The sequence below is a fragment of the Ceratotherium simum genome, unplaced genomic scaffold (genome assembly GCF_057802395.1).
Source record: "Ceratotherium simum simum isolate JZ-2026a unplaced genomic scaffold, ASM5780239v1 HiC_scaffold_51, whole genome shotgun sequence".
NCBI classification, from domain to species: domain Eukaryota; kingdom Metazoa; phylum Chordata; class Mammalia; order Perissodactyla; family Rhinocerotidae; genus Ceratotherium; species Ceratotherium simum.
In genome coordinates, this window is record NW_028261267.1 from 114,292 (window position 1) to 139,678 (window position 25,387).

At 38.3% G+C, this 25,387-nt stretch overlaps 1 protein-coding gene across 1 annotated transcript in view; it reads right to left on the reverse strand.

The window, feature by feature from the left end:
* Positions 1 to 25,387, reverse strand: part of LOC106800088 (complement factor H-like) — a 126,861-nt gene that overhangs the window by 42,652 nt on the left and 58,822 nt on the right. The window contains 3 exon segments of the mRNA XM_087428469.1: positions 1,759 to 1,935; positions 2,375 to 2,428; positions 2,431 to 2,568. Of these exon segments, the coding sequence (XP_087284595.1) occupies positions 1,759 to 1,935; positions 2,375 to 2,428; positions 2,431 to 2,568 (369 nt within the window).

Here is a 25,387-nt window from a genome sequence, read left to right on the forward strand (position 1 = left end):
TATCTCTTCCCAGATTTGGTAAGGTCTTAGAAATTATTTCTTTAAATAAACTGTCAGCCCCTGTCTCTAACTCATCTCATTCTGGGAATCTCTTAATGCCTACAATGTTTCACTTCATAAACTACCACAATTCACGTAGGCTCTCTTCATTCTATAGTTATTTTTCCTTTGTTTTCCTCTGACTAGAAACTTTCAAATATCCTGTCTTCTACTTCACATATTGTTTCTTCTGTCTGGTAAAGTCTGTAGTTGATGCTCTCATTGTATTTTTCATTTCACTCATTGAGTTCTTGAGTTCCAGAATTTCTGTTTATTTCTTTTTATGATTTGTTTCTCATTGTTTTCCTGATTTGCTTGAACTGTCTTTTTGTGTTTTCTTGTAGCTCACTGAGCTTCCTAAAAACAAGAATTTTGAAGAATTTTAAATTATTTAATAGGCTAATCATAGATCTTCATTATTTGGGTTCAGTTACTGGAAAAATATTGTGTGCTTTTTGTGGTATCACGTTTCCTTGATTTTTCTTGGTTCTTGAAGTGTTGCATTGCTGTCTTTGCATTTAAAGAAGCAGTCAATTCTTCTAGTCTTTACTGACTGAATTTGGTAAAGAAATAACTTCTGTCACCCCTGCTAGGGATTCTGATGCTTTTTCAGACCTTCTCTGTGGATATACTGGCTCTACACTTCTTGTTACCTCCTGGGAGGGAATTCTTACAATGTACTCCTTCCCTCGGTCCTGGAAAGCCTGTCTGGGTGCTAACAGCTTCCTGTTTGCTTTCCCTGAAGAAATGCTGAAGGATTAAGTTTATGCTTTCCCCCATTCCTGTGGAGTGAGATTGGCTTTCTGAGTTTGCACACTAGCTATGTTCAAAGGCTTTCACTTTCCCCCAGTGAGAAAGTATTTGCTACTTTTGGGAGTATACACAGGGAGCTGACCATGGGATGGGGAGTGTGTGGGTGAGATGTGTTGGGGTGCGTGTGGGTGAGCAGGACCTGCAGGCAAGGCATCTTCAGTGGCTAGTGGGCAGGGTTCCTGATGAAGTCTGCAAAGTGCTTAGTAGGATTTGTGTCCCTTGAGACATTCTGAGCCTGTATGTTGTGCTCCAAGCTCTTCCCAAACCAGCCAATCATGCAGATCACCCCAGTATTCTGGATGTGTTGGGGTAGAAATGGGCCCTTTTGTCAGTGATGCCCACAGCTGAGGAAGTCAAACACTCACTAACAGTCTCTTTCTTTCCCCCAGTGAGAAAATCTTGGGCCGAGTGGATCTCTCTTGGCACTGAGCTGTGCCACTGTAGGGGAGGAGTGACTCAGGTAAGTGAAACTGTACCTCTCACCCTCTTCAATACATGCAATCTGGGATATTTTTGCTCCAATGGTGAGCTGAAATGTCTCTGCTGGATTCCTCAACTCCAAAAAAAGTGCTCTTGTCCATGGGTCGTTGTCCAAGTCAGTGTTCTTTGTGGGGAAATAAATGGAAACTTCTTTTCTGTCATCTCGCTGATATCACTATATTATTACATGTTTCTTCTTTGTGGCACTTTTACCATTTTCTTGAATAATGTCTATCAGTAGGCTCATTTATTTTGCTATATATGTATCAAGAAATTTTTATATCCATTCATACGCACTTGGAAAAAATTAAAATCAAACAGGTCCATTGGCCAAACAAGCAGTTGATATAAACATTTTGTCACAGGTAATATAGACGGGTCTTAGCAAATCATAAACATGTTAGGATCATAGACCAGTGTACTTACTGACACGGATGCATCTGGGAGGTGGGGACCAGCCATTCTCCGTACATGTCATTGATGTCTGCTCATCTGGAAAACTGTAGCCAGAATGGCATTCAACTTTTACAGATTGACCCTGTAAATAATTTTTTCCCCAATATGGATAATTTCCGTGTTCCAAGTAATTGAAAATACATTGTCCTAAGGATCATAAAAATGATAAATGAAAAATTTTAAAAACCCATAAATTAGGCAAAAATAGTAAACTAACAACTATCCTTACAATATTTAAATTGGAATAAATAACCATCCAAAAATAAGATATAACTTAAGAAAAACCAAAGTTACTACCATTTTTTAAAAATAAAATATTAATACTGAATATTATTTTGCTTTATTTTTACATTAAAATAGATATAAATAATATAGATATTCTTATAAAGCCTCTCTTTTTATCTCTCGTGATTTTCATGAAGAGATCCTCGTGAAAAGAAAGATGTATATTGGTCATTTTGCTCATAGAACTCATCTTTTGGCCTTATTTTTTTCATAGAAGACTCAATTGTATTCACTTAAGTGTTTAAGTCCCTCCACTCTCTGAAATATTTGTATATATACAATTATAAAGAGGTTTACTTACTTTGGCAGGGTACTGCTGGTGACCATCCTTCTTGTCTGCAATAAAGATAACCCCTTTACTTCTTGAAGGAGTCACAAAATTTTGATCACAGTAATAGTAAAATTGTTGTCCTATAGGTACTGGAAAGTATGGTTTATAATAATATTCATCATGTAGACGTCCATGTTTTATTTCTGGAAAATCACAAGGCTTCACTAGCAATAAAAAAAACATAACAAAACCGGTATAAACAAAGTTTTACCTCAATAAAAATCAAATTAGACATGAATGTTTCACTGATGAATTAGATTCTCTTCTCTTTATAATGATACTCATTTCATTAGAGTTTCTTGGACAAGAAAAGTTATAAAATTCAGATGACTAAGGTATGTGAGGAAGTCCTTGGTAATGAAGACAAAATTATGTCTTGTGGATCATATGATATAGAAACTTGTATGAAAACTCTCCAGAAAGAAAACTGCACAGATATGTTTAATAAAGTCTCCTTGAGTACATGTCACCCAGCCCTGGTTGATTAAATGTGCATCTTGATTGAGAGATGAAAGTACTGATCTTATCACTCAGCTCATCTGTCTTCTTTTCCTTTCTTTTCTATTCTCATCAGAAATCAGAGTCCTGTCTTTTCTTCTCACACCAACTCAATGTAGGAAGACAACGAGTTTTTTGTTTTTGTTTTTGTTTTGTGGATTAACATTCGTTAGTTTGTTTTCTATTTACTGCAAACAATGTGAGAAATAGAGTGAAGAACAAAAATTTTCCATTGATCACATCACACAGAAAAACAAATTCTTATTCATGCCTCAAATTAGTCACAGAGCCAAGTTTTCCTTTCTTTATCTCTCTAGAGAAATGAAGTAGCAATATTTCTTAATATTCAAATAGTTAATATTATGGTAAACAATGGATTGTTTATTTCTAATTTTACCTGGAGTATGAGATGTATTTAAATACGTTTTATAAAAATTTTTAAATGAGGTATAATATACTAACAATTTGTTGAGTTAATCTAATATATTAAACAATTTTAACATATATGTTTAACTGCTGTGTTGTTTATCACACGTTTATATATAACATTTTTCAGAAAAATTTGCCCTTTCCATTGGAAGATTTAGCGATAATCTAACACTTTTAATACCAGACTAGTAGAAGTTTTATCCATGAAATGGGATTCTATTACAATAAACTTTATGCATCATGTTAAAAAAAGTTCCAACACACACACACTTACACAGATATGCATGCACCAAGTATTCATTATCATCTTCATCTTCCTTAAGATCACTGCTGAATTTTCTTATTTCTTTGATTAGAGACATTTTTCCAGTTGTTTCTACAGATTCATTAAGTGGGTTATGAACTTTGAATCCTTGCAGATACTAATGTCTTTCTTTAACAAAGATTTGTGAATGATACCTTCTCTAGGCATAGGTTCTTGGCTTAAGTCCATAACTCTTATCACTCATAAATGTTTTCACCACTTTTTTGAAGCTTCCAATATTGAGATTAAAATGCTCATTTAGTCTCATTCTTTTTAAGCAACATTTTAGTTTTTTACCCACCAGTTTTGGGGGATTGAGAGTATTTTGTCTTCACCTTGCATGAATTGCAACATGATATGTCAAGATGTGTGTCATTTAACAATAATTATACCTCGAGCAAGCTTAACTCTTTGGATTTTCAAGAAAGTCTTAAGGAATTTAATTAATTTTTTCATTAAATGATAGAGGATAAAATTGAACTCTGGTTGTCTGATTTCAGAATAAACATGGTTATCCACCTCATTTGGTGCTTCAAAGAATCTGAAATAAATAAAATAGTCTAGTGATATTTCTCTTCAAAAGGTACACAAAAGGGGCATAATAAAAAGTAGGTGTTACTATTGTCACAGGACTGAGCCCCTTGGTATTTTTCCCTTTGATTTGGGAACACTTAAATCTGTTTTTGCCATCCAACAAGATCATTTCTGAAGCAAATATAGTATTTCACATATGATCTGATCAGCATTGACGTCAGCGAGACTTAGAACAGCCTCATTCTAATGCTTGCACTTTCTACCAGTGAGGGTTGTGGTCTCATTAGCAGTTATGGTGCTTGCCTCATATCTTTGACTCAAACTTATCTCAAAATTTAATGAAATAACACTAATTTTTAAAAATATTTCAAACTGTCTATATTTCTGCAGCTAATTCCTTTCACTCAAGCCTAGGATCTTATAGTTATCACCACTAAATGTCATGTTATTAGATTCAATCTAGCATAGAGGATTCCTTTTGAATAATGAATCTGTGCTAATGAGATTCAGTACATTATGCCCTCTGTCAGTCCCGCTGTGAATTTGTAGTGCATTTCCTCTAAATCTTGAAACTGTTTGATGACACGAGTGAGTAATGGAGCAGGCCTAAGAACAAAGTCCTACATCTGAGAATCACATAAGGTCATTTAATGAAATAAACTATCTGATAAACCATCTAACCCATCTATTTCCCCATCTTGTTCACAAGAACTTCAGAAGGTCCCTTGTAGAATAATCTTGCTGAGATCCAGATACAGATGGGCTGATCTATCATTTTCAAAAACCAGCCATAAACGTGGTTAAATATTTTCCTTAGGTAACTGATTAAGGATGGCAATGTAGGAGGACCCGGAACTCATATCCACCCACAGACATATCAAATTCACAGCTACATACAGAACAAATTTCTTCTGAAAAAAAAAACAAAAGCTAGCTGAGTGACTCCCACACATCAGAGAAAAGCAGAAAAACACACATCAAAGTCTGTAGGTGAGACAGGACACATCTCGCCATAAACCTCAACCTTAGCATGGCGACCCACAATCAGGAGGCAACTCAAAACACGAAGATTTTCCCTGAGGAGTGAAGGGTTTGAACCCCACATCTAGCACATCAGCTTTCAGCCCTGCACCCGAGATATGAGTCCCCAAACATCTAGCTTTGAAAGCCAACGGGACTTGGGTCCCGAAGATCCACAGAGCAATGAACTGAGACACATGAACTGAGAAATGATTTTAAAAGGCCCACATGTGTGGACTCACCCACGGCAGGACCCAGTACAGAGGAAGGCAACTGAAAAGGGTCCAGACCTTCCATGAAAGAGGCTTATTTGCCTATCATAAAGCATGGGTCTGATGAGAAGGAATGTAATTTAACTCACATCTAGGAGCCTACTTAAATACTCTCCAAGGATGGAGGCCAGTGGATGCCATGTTTGTGCTCTTCCTCTGCCTCACGCCAGACCACCAGCATCTCCCAGAAAGGAGCTTGTACCCTTCTTTGACGCTCTGATTTTTGTGGCTGGCACCCAGGAGATGCTTCTAGATTGCTTGGCTCTGCTGGCCAGGAAGGCTTACACTTGCAGGTTCCAAAGGACTGTAACAAATGGAGAAAGAGTTTCTAACAGGTTCTTTCTGTGGAGGAGGCCGATTAGATTCACCTTCATTGCTGTGGACTGATGGTCAGATTTCTAATTAAAGCCACCTCTAAGGACTGTCTTAATCCTCTCCAGACACCTTGGAATGTGGTGCTATCTTCACGCTTTCCATCTGCCATGATCCAGAGCACCCTTAACTCCCCAATGGGAGCTGGTACAAGTGTCTGGTTCCCAGTTTTTACGTCTGGTGCACCAGATTTAGTGGCTGCCACCCAGGGGATGTTCCTTGATCACCTAGCTTTAGTGGCCAGTGGGGCTTGCGGTCATGGGCCTCACAGGACTATAGCAAATGGAGACAAAATTTATGGCCATCTAACACCCACATGGCACAGTGCAGATGCAGACTGAAGTACAACATCGTTTGTCTGTGAAAGAGGCTCATTAGCTTGTCCTGCAGCTTTGGCCTGCGGGGCAGGCTTCTGGTTGGGGACATATCTAGGGGCCCACTAAGTGCTCTCCAGGGACTGAGGCCGGGAGACACCACTGTGTGCTGCCCTTCTGCCTTGCTCCAGCTCACCAGTATCAGTACCCTCATCTGGTACTATGATTTCTATGGCTCCAGCCCAGGGGATACCTCTGGATCACTGGGCTCTGGTGGCCCATGGGGCTTATGCTCACAGTCCCACAGGACTGTAACAGATGGAAAAAGCATTTTTAACTGTCTACCAAACCAGGGCACAGTAGAGGCAAAAGACTGAGTAGTCTGGTTTTACTGTGAAAGAGGCCTATGAGCCTAGCTTCATAGCTGAGGACTGAGGAGAAGACTTCTAATTAAACACAAAACTAAAGGCTGACTGTATTCTTCTTTCCAGAGACCATGGAGGGCAGGTGCTGTCTTCATGCTTTCCATTTACCAAGCTCAAGAGTGCTAGGAGCTCCTGGAAGGATGCTGGTGTCCTGGCTTTTACATCTGGTGCCCCAGTTTTTGTGGCTACTGCCCAGGGATCAACACTTGATTGCCTGGCCCCTCTGGCCAGTGGGGTTTGTGTTCATGTGTTCAACAAGACAGAAGCAAAGATAAAAACAGGTCTTCACTGGGCAATACCCACAGCTCAGCTCAGACGGAGCAGGCAGAAGTGCCCCCATCCCAGTCTTAACCTGAAAGAAGTATATATGCATACTTTAGAAGATGCTGCCTGACAAGGCTGGGCCTGTGGCATAGTGGTTATGTTGGTGAGCTCCTCTTTGGCAGCCCAGGTTTGCAGGTTTGGATCCCCGGCATGGACCTACACCACTCATCAGCCATGCTGAGGCAGCAAGCTACACACAAAATAGAGGAAGATTGGCACAGATGTTACCTCAGGGTGAATCTTCCTCACTGAAAAATATATTTAAAAAAAAGCTGCTGCCTGTGGTCTTGGCTTCCAGTCGGCCTGAGTCAAGGTGCTGACTGAGATCTTCCCTTTGTGATAATGACACGTCTTGGCACACCCTCAACCACTGAGAGCCACTAAAAATAAACCACAAAGACTGGTGAGACAATCAAGAGCTAAGACACAGTTGAACAATAAGGTTCATCTCCTATGCGAAGTGACTCTTTCAAGACCGCGAGAGGTGGCTGTTTTATCTAATGCATAGAAATCAAGAGAGAGGGAGTAAAGGAAAAATTGAAGAAACAAAGGAATACGTGCCAAATGAAAGAGCAAGATAAAACTTCAGAAAAAGATCTTAATGAATTGAATATAAGTGGTTTACCTCTAAAGGACTTCAAAACAATGGTCATAAAGAAGCTCACTGAGTTCAAGAGAAGAAAGAATGAGCACAATAAGAATTTCCACAAAGAGATAGTAAAGATAAGAAAGTAGCAAATAGAAGTCACAGAGCTGAGAAATACAAGAACTCTGCTGAAAATTACAATAGAAGGGTTCCATATCAGAAGAAAGAATCAGTGATGTCAAAGACAGGTAGTGGAATTAACCCCTAATTAGAGAAGAATAAAAAAGAATGAGAATGAGTGAAAATAGCTGATGGCACTTATGGGACAACATAAAGCAGACCATCTTTCACATTATAGGAGTCCCTGAAGGAGAAGAGAAAGAGAAAGGGGCAGAAAACACAGAAAAAATGATGGTCAAAAACTTCCCTACTCTGGGGAAGGAAATTGTATTCAGATTCAGGAAACAGAGAGTTCCAAATAAGTTGAACGCAAAGAGAACGACACCAACACACATTATAGTTAAAATGTCAAAAGATAAAGACAAGCATAGAACCTTAAAAGTAATAAGAGAAAAAGAACTTGTAATGTACAAGGGAATCTCCATTAGACTATAAGCAGATTTTTCAGCACAAACTTTTCAGGTCAGGAAGGAGTAGCACAGTATCATCAAACCATTGAAAGAAAAGGGCTGCCAACCAATAATACTCTAGTTAGCAAAGCTGTCTTTCAGACTTGAAGGAGAAATAAAGAATTTTCCAGACAAGCAAAGGCTAAAGGAGTCCAGTAACACTAGATGGGATTTCCAAGAAATGTTAAAGGGACTTTGTTAAGCTGACATGAAACAGTGCTAATTAGTAACAGGAAAACATGTGAAATAATAAATTTCACTGGTAAAGGTAAATAAAGAGTAAATTCAGAATAATCTACTGTTCTAAATGTGGTTGGTTAGTCACTTATAAAGGTAGTAGAAAGATTGAGACAAAAGTAGTAAAAATATAACTACAATAATTTGTTAAGAGAGACACAAGATAAGATTTGCATTGTGACTTCAAAAATGAGTAAAAATGTAGAACATTAGAATGCAATCAGACTTAAGTTGTTATCAAGTTAAAATAGCCTCATAACTATGAATTATTTTAGGCAAGCCACACGGTAACGCCAAAGCAAAACCTCTATTAGATAAACAAAAATTAAAAAGAAAGGAATCTAAGCATACTACAACAGAAAGTCATCAAATCTCAAAGGAAGAGAGCAAGAGAAGAAAAGAACAGAGGAATTATGAAACAGCAGGAAAACAATGAATAAAATCGCAAATACAATAAGTACATACTTATCAATAATTATTTTAGATGTAAATAGACTAAATTCTCCAATCAAAAGAGAGAGTGTCTAAATAGATGACAAAAAAAGACTCATCTACATGCAGCCTGCAAGAGACAAAATTTAGACATAAACACACAGACTGAAAGTGAAGGGATGGAAAAAGATTCTCTCCAAATGGAAACCAAAAGAAAGGTGGGGTAGCTATATGTATATCAGAAAAAATAGATATTAAAACAAAGATTGTAACAAGACCCAAAGAATGTCATTACATAATAATAAAAGGGTCAATAAAACAAAAGGACATAAGATTGCTAAATAGCAATGTGCCCAACATAGGAGCATTTAAATATATAAAGCAAATATTAACAGACCTAAAGGGAGATACAGACAGCAATACAATAATAGTAGGGCACTTTAATACTCCACTTTCATCAATGGATAGATGCTGCAGAGAGAAAATCAATAAGAAAACATCAATATTAAATGCCAAATTAGACCAGATGGACTTAACAAACATATGCAGAAAATTGCATCCGAAAGAGACAGAATACACATTCTTCTCAAGTGCGCACGGAACAGTCTCCAGGAAAAATCACAAAACAAGTTAAGTACAAAACAAATCTTACTACATTTAATAAAATTGAAATCATATCAAGCATCTTTTCGAACCACAATGGTATGAAACTGGAATTCAATGACAAGAAGAAAATTGGAAAATCAATCCACAATTATGTAGAGATTAAACAACATGCTACTGAGTAACCAATGGGTCAAAGACAAAAATCAAAAGAAAAATCAAAAAATACCTTGAGACAGATGAAAATAGAAATACAACATAGCAAAGTGATGGGATGCAGCAAAAGCAGCTCTATGAGGGAAATTCATGGCGATAAATGCCTACATTGAGGAACAAAACATCTGAAATAAAAAAACCAACTTTATACCTCTAGGAGCTAGGAAAAGAAGAACAAACAAGCCCAAAGTTAGTAGAAGGAAGGACATAACAAAAATCTGAGAGAAATAAATGAAATGGAGACAAAGGGGCAGTAGAAGAGATCAAGAAAACTAAGAGCTGGTGTTTTGGAAAGATAAACAAAATTGACAAACCTTTAATGGACTCACCAAAATAAAAAGAGAGAGGACTCAAGTAAATAAAATCAGAAGTGAAAGAGGAGACATTCTCACTAAGACCACAGAAATACAAAGGCTGATAAGAGACAATTTTCACAATTATACCACCAAATTGGACAACCTACAATAAATGGATAAATTTCTAGAAACATACAAACTATCAAGACTAAATCAAGAAGAAATAGAAAATCGGAACAGATTAATTTGTAGTATGGAGACTCAGTTAGTAATCAAAACCCTCCCCAAAACAAGAGTCCAGGAAAAGGTCACTTCACTGGTCAATTCTACCAAATATTTAAAGAAGAATTCATGCCAGCTCTTCAAAAAAATAGAAGAGGAGGGAATACTTCCAAACTCATGGTCTCAACATGGCTAGCATTACCCTAATTCCAAAACCAAAATGGACACCACAAGAGAAGAAAATTACCATCCACAATTCCTGGTGAACATTGACACAAAAATCCTCAACAAAATATTTGCAAACCAAATTCAACAATACATCAAAATGCTCAGACACCTCAATCAAGCGGGATTTGTTCCAGGGATGCAAGGATGGGTCAACATTCCCAAATCAATCAATACAATGTACTACATTAACAAAATGATGATGAAAATTATATGATCATCTCAATAGATACAGAAAAAGCACTTGAAAAAATTCATAGTTTACTTTACTCTCAACACAGTGGGTAGAGAGGGAAAGTACCTCAACATAATAAAGGCCATATATGATAAGCCCAGAGCCAACACTACACACAATGGTGAAAAGCTGAAAGCTTCTCCTCTAAGATCAGGAACAAGACAGGAATGGCCACTCTTGCCAGTTTTATTCAACATAGTATTGGAAGTCCTAGCTAGAGGAATTAGGCAAGAAAAAGAAACAAAAGCATCCAGTTTGGAAAGGAAGAAGTAAAACACTCATTATTTGCAGATGACATGGTGTTATATTATAGAAAACCCCAAAGAATTCACCAAAAACCTGTTTGAACTAATAAATAAATTTGGTAAAATTACAGGATACGAAATCAGTATATAAAAATCTGTTGAATTTCTATAAGCTAATAATGAAATGTCAGAAAGAGAAATTAAGAAAACAACCTCATTAACAATCGCATCAAAAGAATAAAATACCTAGGAATAACTCCATCCAAAGAGGTGAAAGACCTATATACTGAAAACTATAGGAAAATGATAAAAGAAATGGAAGAAAGCACAAACAGAAAGATATTCCATGGTCATGGATTAGAAGAATTAATATTGTTAAAAGTCCATACTACCCAACGCAATCTACATATTCATAGTAAAACCTTTCAAAATTCCAATGGCATTTTGCACAGAAATAGAGCAAACAATCATGAAACTGTCTAGAACCACAAGAGTCCAAAAAGTCAAGGCAATCCTAAGGAAGAAGAACAAAGCTGGAGGATTCCTGCTTCCTGATTTCAAACTGTAATTCAAAGCTATAGTAATCAAAACAGTATGATATTGGCATGAAAACAGACACATAGAGCCCAGAAATAAACTCACACCTATATGATCTATTAATTCAGGAGAAAGAAGCCAAGAATATATAGCAGGGAAAGGACAGTCTCTTCAATGAACAACATTGGGAAAACTGGACAGCCACATGTGAAAGAACGAATCTGGGCAAAACAAAACTAACTCAAAATGGATTAAAGATTCGTACTAAGACCTGAAACCATGAAACTCCAAGAAGAAAACAGAGGGTAAGGTCCTTCACATCAGTCGTGGAGATGATTTTTCAATTTGACATCAAAAGGAAAGGCAACAAAAATGAAAATAAACAAGTGGGACTACATTAAACTAATAAGCTTCTGCACATCAAAGGAAACCTTCAACAAACGAGGTTCTCCCTGACAAATGGGGGAAAATGTCTGCAAATCATATATCTAATTAGAGATTAATATCCGAATTATGTAAAGTACTCATAACTCAATAGCAAATAAAACAACCCATCTATTTCAAAAATAGCTGGAGGATCTGAACAGACATTTCTCCTAATAAGCCATCCAGATGGCCGACACGTACATGAAAAGATGCTCAACATCACTAATCATCAGGGAAATGCAAATCAAAACCACAATGAGATGTCACCCCTCACCTGTTAGAAAGCTATCATCAAACAAGAGATAACAAGTACTGACGAGACTGTGGGAAGAGAGAACCCTTGTGAACTGCTGGACGAAATGTAAATTGGTGTAGCCACTATAAAAACAGTGTGGAAGTTCCTTGAAAACTTAAAAAGACACCTAGCATATGATCCAGGATTTTAACTTCTGGGTATTTATCCGAAGGAAATGAAATCACTATCTCCAAAAGATATCTGTAACCTTATGATCATGGCAACATTGTTTACAATATGCCAGACACGGAAGCAACCATGGAAGCAACCTAAGTGTCCATCGACGGATGAATTAATGAAGAAAACGTGCTGTATAGATACAACGGAATATTACTCAGCCATAAAAAACGAGGAAATCTTGCCATTTGTGACAGCACGGATGGACCAAGGGCATTATCCAAAGTGAAATAAGGCAGACAAAGAAAGACAAGTACCGCATGATCTCTACTTACCCGTGGAATCTAAAAAAAAAAAACTCATAGATACAGAGAGTGATGGGTGGTTGTAGGAGGCGGGGTGTGGGTGGAGTGGACAACATGGTGAAGGTGGTCAAGAGGATTATAAAATAATTGTCACGGTCATGTAATGTATGACATGGTGACTAGAGTTTCATTACTGTATCGTATATTTTCAAGTTGCTAAGTGAGTAGATCTTAAAAGTTCTCATATGAAGGGGAAAAACTTTTGTAATTATGTGCGGTAATAGATATTAACTAGACTTGTGGTTGTGAACATTTAGCAATACATGCAAATATCAAATCATTACCTTTTATATCTGAAACTTATACAATGTTATATGTCAACTATATCTAAGTAAATACATAAATATTTTCCTTATATCCAAAGAACACTGAAGTCTGTTTCATACTGATAATAGCTTCCTCTTCAAGGGTCTCATGCTTTGGAAATTCATTTTGGACTTAGGCCTAGAATTAATATTGAGGCCCTTGACCTATTATTTGTATCACTACATTTTTCATTCATGGAGTACCCAATTTAAGTGGGTTCACTTTTACAAGCAACTGTGAAATATAAAGAAGGGGAATATTATTGTAGAGAAAGAAAACACTTGGAAAAGGGCAAAGGAAACATCCCTAGAAACAAAAGACTCTGTTGAGTTGAGTGACCTTTTGTTCCTGTGATGGTTTTAGAAAATTCCACAATGTCTTCAACACAGATCCTTCCAAAAAGTGAATCCTAACTCGTCTCCCCTTGAGTGTGCTGGACTTAGTGACTCACTTCTAAAGAATAGGCATGGCTGAAGCGACAGTGTGTGACTGGGTCATAAATGGCATGGAAGCTTCCTCCCCTCTGTCTCCAATCACTAGCTCTGGAGAAAGTGAGCTGCCATTCAAGCAAGCTGTGGAGATGCATGTGTGGTATGGAACTGAGGTTTCTACCCAGAGCCACGTGAGTGAGCTGTCCTGGAAGCAGGTCCTCCAGCCCAGCCTAGACACCCAGGAACTGCAGCCTAGACCAGCATCCTGACTGCAGCACGGGAGTCTGACTCAGAACTATCCAGCTAAGCCACTCCCAATTTCCTGACCCAAAGAAACTCTGAGATAATGCGGTTTTGTTGCTTTAAGCCCATATGTTTTGGGGGAAACATTTTACACAGAAACAACTAATAAACTAGGTATTCAAAGACACCAGGCTTACCCAACATTTTAGTTCAGATACTAAAATTACATTAGTTAGAGAAATATATATTCATACACACACATGTACACATATATTTGATGTTGAATAGCAAAAAAAAGGTTTTTTATTTACAAAGATGTGTTTTTGATCCTCCTTAGAATTGGCTACTTTGAAAAGCAAAGGATGTTTCTAAAGCCTCTATTTTACATACACAGTAAGGCAAATGTCTGGATTTATTGTATCCCTAAGTTTTTGTGTTTAAGAGAAAGTAATTTCAGAATTAAGAAGTAGGTCAAGATATGAATGGAACTGACAGCTACATCTTGGAGAAGGTACCCAGCCTGAACTCGTGCATTTGGCCGTATTTCCTCAGGTGGCAGGATAAAAGCCATTTTTACACTCGTATCTGATTTCATCTTCATTTCTGTGTTTAATCCTTTCAGGTGTGTAGACACCATTTGGAATATAAGGAGGATCACATGTTATCTCTGAAAAAAAAGGATATGTGAATAATGTAGAAATCTCCACGCATTAAAATAATCAAGTACATGAATATAAAGAAAGTAGATGTTATTTTTTTGTCTTTACCACAGCACAGAATGGCACTAAAATGAGCACAGCCTCATAGCCTTCCCCTCTATCACTCATTTCCCTCATTGTATCTCTCGTCTGATGTGTTTCTGCCTCCAGGACTCTTAAATCCTTTCTCCAAAGCCATTGCATACTTCATGATGTTCCGTATGTGACAATGAATTCATGATAGATCTCTTCAACTATTCTTTTCACTTCCTTCAACTTCCTTGGCTTCGGTAGTTTTCATAAGGACTGGTTACAAATATTCTGAGTCTCTTCTTCCAGAAGTTTGGTAGGATTACATATCCCTGCCCCCTTTTTTTTTTTTTTTAATTTTTTGTTTATTGCAGTAACATTGGTTTATAACATTGTAAAAATTTCAGGTGTACATCATTGTACTTCTATTTCTGCATAGATTACATCATGTTCACCATCAAAATATTAATTACAACCCATCACCACACACACGTACCGAATTATCCCTTTCACCCTCCTCCCTCCCCCCTTCCCCTCTGCTAAACACCAATCCAATCTCTGTCCCTATGTGTTTGTTTATTGTTGTTATTATCTACTACTTAATGAAGGAAATCATACGGTATTTGACCTTCTCCCTCTGACTTATTTCACTTTGCATTATACCCTCAATGCCCATCCATGTTGTCACAAATGGCTGGATTTCATCGTTTCTTATGGCTGAGTAGTATTCCATTGTATATATATACCACAGCTTTTTTTTCCATTCGTCCCTTGATGGGCACTTAGGTTGCTTCCAAGTCTTGGCTATTGTGAATAATTCTGCAATGAACACAGGGGTGCATGTACCTTTGCAAATTGGTGTTTTCAAGTTCTTTGGATAAATACCCAACAGTGGAATAGCTGGATCATATGGTAGTTCTATCGTTGATTTTTTGAGGAATCTCCATACTGTTTTCCATAGTGGCTGCACCAGTTTGCACTCCCACCAGCAGTGTATGAGAGTTCCCTTCTCTCCACATCCTCTCCAACACATGTTGTTTCCTGTCTTGTTAATTATAGCCATTCTGACGGGCGTGAGGTGATATCTCATTGTAGTTTTGATTTGCATTTCCCTGATAGTTAGTGATTTTGAACATCTTTTCATGTGTCTGTTGGCCATCTGTATATCTTCTTTGGAGAAATGTCTGTTCAGGTCTTTTGCCCATTTTTTAATTGGCTTTTTAGTTTTTTTGTTGTTGAGATGCATGAGTTCTTTATATATTTTGGAGATTAAGCCCTCATCAGATGTATGATTTGCAAATATCTTCTCCCAATTGTTAGGTTGTCTTTTCGTTTTGTTGATGGTTTCCTTTGCTGTGCAGAAGCTGTTTAGTTTGATGTAGTCCCATTTGTTTATTTTTTCTATTGTTTCTCTTGCCCGGTCAGATGTGGTGTTTGAAAAGATGTTGCTAAGACCGATGTCGAAGAGCATACTGCCTATGTTTTCTTCTAGAAGTTTCATAGTTTCAGGTCTTACATTCAAGTCTTTAATCCATTTGGAGTTAATTTTTGTGTATGGTGTAAGGTAAGGGTCTACTTTCATTTTTTTGCATGTGGCTATCCAGTTTTCCCAACACCATTTGTTGAAGAGACTTTCTTTTCCCCATTGTATGTTCTTGGCTCTTTTGTCAAAGATTAGCTGTCAATAGACATGTGGGTTTATTTCTGGGCTTTCGATTCTATTCCATTGATCTGTGTGTCTGTTTTTGTGCCAGTACCATGCTGTTTTGGTTACTATAGCTTTGTAGTATATTTTGAAATCAGGGAGTGTGATACCTCCAGCTTTGTTCTTTTTTCTCAGGATTCCTTTAGCTATTCGGGGTCTTTTGTTGTTCCATATAAATTTTAGGATTTGTTCTATTTCTGTGAAAAATGTTGTTGGAACTTTGATAGGGATTGCATTAAATCTATAGATGGCTTTAGGAAGTATGGACATCTTAACTATGTTAATTCTTCCAATCCAAGAGCACGGAATATCTTTCCATTTCTTTGTGTCTTCTTCAATTTCTTTCAGAAATGTTTTCTAGTTTTCGGTGTACAGATCTTTCACCTCTTTGGTTAAGTTTATTCCTAGGTATTTTATTCTTTTTGTTGCAATTGTAAATGGGATGTTATTCTTAATTTCTCTTTCTGCTACTTCGTTGTTAGTGTACAGAAATGTAACTGATTTTTGTATGTTGATTTTGTATCCTGCAACTTTCCCATATTCGTTTATTACTTCTAAAAGTTTTCTGGTGGATTCTTTAGGGTTTTCTATATATAAAATCATGTCATCTGCAAATAGTGACAGATTCACTTCTTCCTTTCCAATTTGGATCCCTTTTATTTCTTTCTCTTGCCTGATTGCTCTGGCTAGGACTTCCAATACTATGTTAAATAGGAGTGGTGACAGTGGGCATCCTTGTCTGGTTCCTGTTCTTAGAGGGATAGCTTTCAGTTTTTCACCATTGAGGATGATATTAGCTGTTGGTTTCTCATATATGGTCTTTATTATGTTGAGGTACTTTCCTTCTATACCCATTTTATTCAGAGTTTTTATCATAAATGGATGCTGTATCTTGTCAAATGCTTTCTCTGCATCTATTGAGATTATCATGTGATTTTTGTTCTTCATTTTATTAATGTGGTGTATTACGTTGATTGATTTGCGAATGTTAAACCATCCCTGCATACCTGGAATAAATCCCACTTGATCATGGTGTATAATCTTTTTAACGTATTGTTGTATGCGATTTGCTAGTATTTTGTTGAGGATTTTGCATCAATGTTCATCAGTGATATTGGCCTGTAATTTTCTTTTTTTTGTGTTGTCCTTGTCTGGTTTTGGTATCAGGGTAAGGTTGGCTTCGTAGAATGAGTTAGGGAGCTTCCTACCCTCCTCAATTTTTTGGAAGAGTTTGAGAAGGATAGGTATTAAGTCTTCTTTGAATGTTTGGTAGAATTCACCAGGGAAGCCGTCTGGTCCTGGACTTTTATTTTTGGGGAGGTTTTTGATTACTGTTTCGATCTCCTCACTGGTGATTGGTCTATTCAAATTCTCTACTTCTTCTTGATCCAGTTTTGGAAGGTTGTATGATTCTAAGAATTTATCCATTTCTTCCAGATTGTCAAATTTGTTGGCATATAGCTTTTCATAGTATTCTCTTATAATCTTTTGTATTTCTGAGGTGTCTGTTGTAAACTCTCCTCTTTCATTTCTGATTTTACTTATTTGTGCCTTCTCTCTTTTTTTCTTGGTGAGTCTAGCTAAAGGTTTGTCAATGTTGTTGATCGTTTCAAAGAACCAGCTCTTGGTTTTATTAATTTTTTCTATTGTTTTTTTGGTCTCTATTTCATTTATTTCTACTCTGATTTTTATTATTTCCCTTCTTCTACTGATTTTGGGCTTTGTTTGTTCTTCTTTTTCCAGTTCCTTTAGGTGCATTGTTAGATTGTTTATTTGAGATTTTTCTTGTTTATTGAGATAGGCCTGTATCGCTATAAACTTCCCTCTTAGAACCGCTTTTGCTGTATCCCATAAATTCTGGCATGTCGTATTTTCATTTTCATTTGTCTCCAGGTACTTTTTGATTTCTTCTTTGATTTCTTCGTTAACCCAGTCGTTGTTCAGTAGCATTTTGTTTAATCTCCATGTATTTGTGGCCTTTCTGATTTTCTTCCTATAGTTGATTTCTAGTTTCATACCGTTGTGGTCAGAAAAGATGCTTGGTATTATTTCAATCTTCTTAAATTTATGGAGACTTGTTTTGTGGCCTAATATGTGATCAATCCTGGAGAATGTTCCATGTGCATTTGAAAAGAACGTGTATTCTTCGGTTTTTGGATGGAATGCTCTGTATATATCTACTAGGTCCATCTGTTCTAGTGTGTTGTTTAAGGCCAATGTTTCCTTATTGATCTTCTGTTTGGATGATCTATCCGTTGGTGTAATTGGAGTGTTAAAGTCCCCTACTATTATTGTGTTACTGTCTATTTCCGTTTTTATGTCTGTTAATAATTGTTTTATATATTTAGGTGCACCTACATTGGGTTCGTAGATATTTACAAGTGTTACATCCTCTTGTTGGATTGTTCCCTTGATCATTATGTAATGCCCTTCTTTGTCTCTTTTTACAGTTTTTGTTTTAAAGTCTATTTTGTCTGATATGAGTACTGCTACCCCAGCTTTCTTTTCATTGCCATTTGCATGGAGTATCTTTTTCCATCCCTTCACTTTCAGTTTGTGAGTGTCCTTAGGTCTGAAGTGTGTCTCTTGTATGCAGCATATATATGGGTCTTGTTTTTTTATCCAGTCAGCCACCCTATGCCTTTTAATGGGAGCATTTAGTCCATTGACGTTTAAAGTAGCTATTGATAAGTATGTACTTACTGCCATTTTTTAACTTTTTTTTTTCTCAGTGTTTTAGTATTCCTTCTCTGTTCCTTACTTCTTCTATACAGAATTGATGGTCACTTTAGTTTGACCTCTGTCTGAAAGCTGTACTCTTTAACTCCCCTCCTCCCTCCTTTTATGTTTTTAATATCATATCTAACCTCTTTTTTGTGCATTTGTATCCATTACGTTCTAATCATGGAAATAGATAATTTTTCCTATTTTTGGTCTTCTCTTTTCCCCTTAAATCAGTCCCTTTAACATTTCTTGTAACACTGGTTTCTTGGTGACAAACTCCTTTAATTTTTGCTTATCTGGGAAAATTTTGATCTCTCCTTCCATTTTGAATGATAACCTTGCTGGGTAGAGTATTCTTGGCTGTAAGTTTTTTCCTTTTATCACTTTAAATATATCGTGCCATTCTCTTCTAGCCTGTAAGGTTTCTGCTGGGAAGTCAGCTGATAGCCTTATGGGGTTTCCTTTGTATGTAACTTGACATTCTCTTGTGGCTTTTAGGATTCTCTCTTTATCTTTAATTCTGGACATTTTGATTATGATGTGTCTTGGTGTGGGCCTCTTTGGGTTTATCTTGTTTGGGGCTCTCTGTGCTTCCTGTACCTGGATGTCTATTTCCTTCCTTAGGTTAGGGAAGTTTTCATTATTATTTCTTGAAATATATTCTCTGCCCCCTTGTCTCGCTCTTCTCCTTCCGGGACACCTATAACACGGATGTTAGTGTGCTTGATGTTGTCCCAGAGGTCCCTTAGACTGTCCTCATTCTTTTTAATTCTTTTCTCTTTTACCTGTTCACCTTGGGTAATTTCTTCTAGTCTTCCTTCCAGCTCACAGATCCGTTCTTCTGTATCCTCTACTCTGCTTTTGAGTCCCTCTAATGAATTTTTCATTTCCAGTATTGTATTCTTCATTTCTGATTGGTTCTTTTTTATATCTTCCATTTCTTTGTTGACATTCTCACTGAGTTTCTCTATTCTTCTCCCCAGATCAGTGAGCATCCTTAACACTCTTAGTTTGAACTCTCTGTCGGGTAGGTTGCTCATTTCTGTTTCACTTAGTTCCTTTTCTGGGGTTTTGTCCTGTTCCCTTACTTGGAATGTATTCTTTTGCCTCCTCATTTTGCCTCTTTCCCTGTGCTTGTGTCTATGTACTAGGTAGGTCAGCTATGTCTCCTGCTCTTGGATAGGTGACCTTATGTTAGTGATGCCTTGGGAGGCTTCCAGTGTGCTTCCCTCAGTTCTCAATGTTCCAGGGGTGGCCCCTATGTGGGCTACGTGTGCCCTTCTATTGTGGCCTGTTAGCTTTCCTTATAGGCGCCCAGGGAGGCTGAGTTATGCTCCTGGCCAGCTGTTGTAATGCTCAGCTGCTTGTAGTTGTTGTGGGCCCTTCAGTCTCTTTATCAGGTGTGGGGCACCCCAGCACAGTTGGCTGTAAGTTCTAATACCACATTTGTGTTGCAGTATTTCTTTTAAGTGAGTAGGCCCCCAGTGTGGCAGGTTGTTAGGCTCAGGGTCTTACAATTGCAGTAAGCCTCTAGCCTATTATGTCTCTTGTCAGCTCTCTGAGGATTGCAGTTGGGTGGGGCTGGCCTCAGGCACAGGAGCACCCAATTGTTTCAGGCTTTGGAAGGTGGGGCAAACCTCCTATGTGGGTCTTTGAGAAGCACAAGTCTTCTGCAGCTGACAAGTCCTGTTGCCCACAGGTCCACACACACAGTCAACACAGTCCTGCCCCGTGTGAGCGCCCCGACCTCCCGAAGCGGACCCAGTCTCTCCACGGCGGGAGCCCCACACACTCTGCCACCGCCCCACACTCTCCACCTGCTCCTTGTGCACACCCTGCCCCACTCAAGTCGGCTCAGTTGCCAGGCTGCAGAGAATCCAGTCACCAATCTATGCAGGCCCACACGTTGCCTGAGGGCTTGTTGTTGGGTGGGGCCAGTCTCTAGGGTGGGCTGCCTGCCCTGGCTGAGCTGGATTAAATCGGTGCTCTAGTGGGTGGAGCAGACCCTGGGCTAGCAGGCCTCAGGGAGAACTCCAATGGCTTCTGTGTCAGCACGCCTGCACCAGGCCACAACAATGGCTGCCGCCAATGTCCCAGTCCCTGGAGAGGTCTCACCCCTCACTGAGATGCACTCAGGGCCTATTAGGTGAGTCTCTTGTCACCAAAGCACTATGCACCTTTCTTTCTGGTGATTTTAGGATGCTTTCTGGAACGGGTGAGTTTGTGCGCGGGCCCTTTAAGAGCCACTTTTAGTTTCTTTGTGAACCGGGTTTTCTGGGGGTGCTCCCCAATGCTTTAGTAGCAGGCACAGTCAGATATTATGCCGCTGGTGTCGATTGTGCTGGGTCCACAAAATGCCCACAGCAGGGGCGCTCCCCGGCTCAGGGCCCCGCGCATCCAGGGAGGCTGCGTACCTGTGAGCTGCTCCCGGCGGCCGTGAAGCTGGCGGCTTGTGAAGGCGGCGTTTTTCCTCTCCAGAAGGGATCTCTGCCTCTTCTACCCCAGTTAGGATTGTCCGTTGTTGCAGGAGTTCCTCTTATCCAGTTTTCAGTTCTGTCTCAGGGGTAATTTTTCCACGAGTAGTTGTAAATTGGCTGTGTCCACGGGAGGAGGTGAGTTCAGAGTCCTATCCCTGCCCCTTTGAAGTAGACATGGCTATATCACTTGCAAAGGACAAGGAAATGAATGTGGAAGTAATATGTTTCCCTTTAGGGAGGAAGTTTTAAAAGCCATTGTGTGAATTTTTATGTTCTCTTCCCCACAGCTGCAGTGAGTAAGGAAGGGCATGGAAAGATGATGTTTCTCTCCCCTGATTCTTACAATGGATATAATGAGCAGAGTCCATTCACACCTACATTGGAAGTGAGCATGAATAATAAACTAAAGTTTATTTCCTATTCATACTGAGATTTTGGAATACATTTTTCTTACTGTAATAAGATAACCTAGTCCAGGGTGTGGAAAACCTTTTATGTAAAGGACCAGATAAAAGGTCTCTGTCACAACTATTCAATTCTGCAGTTGGAGCACAAAAGTAGTCATAAGCAATGAATAAACAAATGGGTGTATCTGTGTTCCAATAAAACATTGTTTATCAAACAACCAAACTAAAAAAACAACCTCCCCCCAAAAAAAACAGGCTGCTTTTGACCTGTGGGCTCTAGTGTGCTATCCCTTGACCCAGTCTATTCTAATTTATAAAACTCCTTAGTCCTTTCCATCAACTTTGCTCTATCTCAGCAATGGATCAATTAGCAACATTCCTTTTCTAATAAAATACCATTTTTTTAACTACTGTAGACATGTAACATAACCATTTATAGTGGTGCCATGTTGTATTTTAGACTAAAAACCTGTGATGGATGTTCAGTCTTGCCTGAAATCCATTTATATGCCCCTAATTTACTTCCAATTCCATTTCCCAAAGAAAGTGACCCCTAGTCGCCCCATTTTCCTCAAGCCACCTAACACAATTGCTCCTTCATTAACAGGTAATAAGTCCCTGCATTCACAGAAAACTATTGAGAGTAAACGCTGGGGGCGCCCTAGATTTCTCTCCAGCATTCCTTCAACTCCAGCTGTATTTGTTCTGGAATTAAGCCTCTCCCTTAACCTTTGATGATAAGATGCTTTTTTTTTTTTTTTTTTGTCATATTCATCCTAGCTTCTCTAGCCTGTCACTTGCCGTGAATCATGAACCATAGTTGATTCCTTCCCTCTCTCATTGTGTCAACCACTCTCTCTTAAGTGGATACGCAAGCTTCCCCAATCTTAAACTCCTTCTCTCAACCCTGGGTCCAAGTTCAGCTAACCTACTACATTTCTCCTCCCCTTCACAGCCCACATCCTTAAAATAGCATCTTACACTTGCTGTCTCCTTTCCCACCTGCCATTTATTCCTCAACCCACTGCTATCTGGCTTCTGACATCTCAATTGTGCCTGACCTGTTCTGACAAATGTCACCAATGTCCTCCAATTTCCAAATCCAGAACTCTCTGTAGTCCCCATGTCACAGTGGCTGGTATATATTATGGGCTCCTTAATTGTTTGTTGAACTGAAGAGACGGAAACCTTCTGTGATATTTGACACTGTTGGTCACTAACTTCTTGAAGTTCTCCAATGCCTCACATTCTTATGTTCTCCTTACCTTTGTCTGAACAGCAGTATTTTATTTTAATGATTTCACTTCTAACCGCTCCTCTTCCTCTACTCTACTTAAATTTTAGGCCTTGCTAGCTTTTCAGGTCTCATCTCCTACCACTTTCCTGCTCACTCTCTGTACTACCAACACTATAGCCTTCTGTCCTGTCTTCACACAGACCAAGCTCATTCCTATCCTCTGCACTACCTATTCTTTATTTCTGAGTGATTCTGCTCTGGATCTTCCTATTGATTCTTATCACCACCAGGGAAACTTCTTCCCTGGAGACCCTGCAGGTATTGTGTGAATGGATATCTAGCCTTTAAAGTTGGTTCCACATAAGTATTTGAGTAGATTCTGTTGTTTTCCTCTTCACATTCTCTGTGTGACTCAAGACACTTTCATGATAAAAAGCTAATCACCTCTTCAGTGGGATCCACATCCATCTATCCAACTGCAGCTTCACACTGTTGGTCCATGTATATAATTCAGAGGCATATCCAACTTTTTATGTCAAACTAAAGCATTATCCTTCTCTGCACAGATGCTTTTCTCCTGTGTTAGGCATTTTAATTTGTGACACAAGAACCTCACAACAGAAGCCTGGAAATTTACCCCATGGTCCTTCCTCCTCATCACTCTGATATTCAGTTAAACACCATATTCTAGAAAGTTCTCATTATTGCTTATATATCTCCTCCTCCTCCCCTGTGTATGTTTAGCTCCCAGATGTATTGCAATAGTCTCTTGATTGGTCTTAAATTTATTCTCCATTGTGCGAGACCGAGGTTTGATAGATCTCTATTGCTGACATGATGATATACTTATATTATCAATGATTATATTAGCATTAATGAAAATAATATGTGACTGCCTAAACACAAGGTTTAATTAAAATATGTCTTCAGTGCTTGCTGTTTATTGACACAAACCTCAAAAGAGCCTTAAATGTGTTCCTTTGTTTTATTTTTTTCTCTCTCACTTCACTCTGCTATATATATCATGGTTTCACATACCCCCTGCAGTCCAGTTTACATATCTCAGTTTTTAGTTCATATTATAACTGAGCTTAATACCAATGTTTAAAGACACAGCTACGAGGTATAGAAAATGTGTGTTTTGCTGAGACATGAGCCAAATAATATTGGGAGAATTTTGTTAAATTAATTAAGAGTTCAAGAACTTAAGGTATTATTTTCAAGCAGTGGACTTTAAACCCTTGATAAATTTTAATCCTCTACTGTCATAATCTTCATTAAAAAAATGATGATATTAAAATATTGCCAGGACAGGTGCCTCTATTCAGAATAACAATCTTTGATACTGTCCAAATGTGTGGGGCCACATTTTTTCTACTGTTAGAAACAACCTTAAACATTTAAAATATGAAAAATAATTCAAGGTTAGCACTCCATGTTGTGGCTCACTAGAAAATTCTGTCTGCTCAAGGAACAGATGGATTTGGATCAAATGTGGCTTTTAGTTGGCAGGTCTAAAGTACTTTTAATTATTTTTGTAAACCACTTATCTTCAGAGACTGTCTCTTATGAGATACAGAGACCAAAGTTTTGATGAATCAGCCTCAAATAAAAGTCCTAACACATACAAATCATAGACTAGATCAACAAAAATTTAAGTGTTTTATCCAGGATTATTATCTGTAAATTTCCTCTTATTCTTTAGTTCAAATTTCTGATAGATTGGGGAAAAACAAGGTACAGAAATCTGGAATTCATCATCTATCAGCAGGTAGATCTTTCCGTTGTACCAGGAAAATAAGAAGCATTTTTGATATATCAGCTGAGGTACAAAGAGTGGAGTTCCTTTTTTTTTTTTTTTTTTAAAGATTTTATTTATTTATTTTTTCCCCCCAAATCCCCAGTAGATAGTTGTATGTCATAGCTGTACATTCTTCTAGTTGCTGTATGTGGGACACGGCCTCAGCGTGGCCGGAGAAGCAGTGTGTCAGTGCGCGCCCGGGATCCGAACCCGGGCCGCCAGCAGCAGAGCGCACGCACTTAACCACTAAGCCACGGGGCCGGCCCTGGAGTTCCTTTTAATAAAAGACTCCTCTACATCTAGTTAATGTAAAACGCATTTCAATAGGATGAAGCATGTTGTAAGAGAGAGTGCATGCTTATCTAATCTGGGGGGAACTTCTCTTTATTTATATTGATCTTTGGTAAACTCTCTTGTGAAAGAAAGTGCCCAATCCCAGTGCATCCCAATTCTGGTATCTCTCTCCTGAAAGAAAGCAGGACCCGTAAGCATACGGTCTTGAATTTTTAAGTTATGACTTGTGACTGAGAAAATGAGAAAGAAATTCTAAAAGGAAAATGTTTTATAAATGTGGGATCTTTGGGTGGGTGTGTGTGTGTGTGTAAATGAGTCAAGTTTCAAGAACCCTAGGATTTATAGTAACACATATCAGAAAAACAGAGATTTCCCATTGTTAAAACTAATAGGTGCTGAGCAAGAGTTTTAAGAAGGTGGCTAAGTGACCAAGAAAATAAATAATTAGACGACTTCTATGAAGCAGTCATGC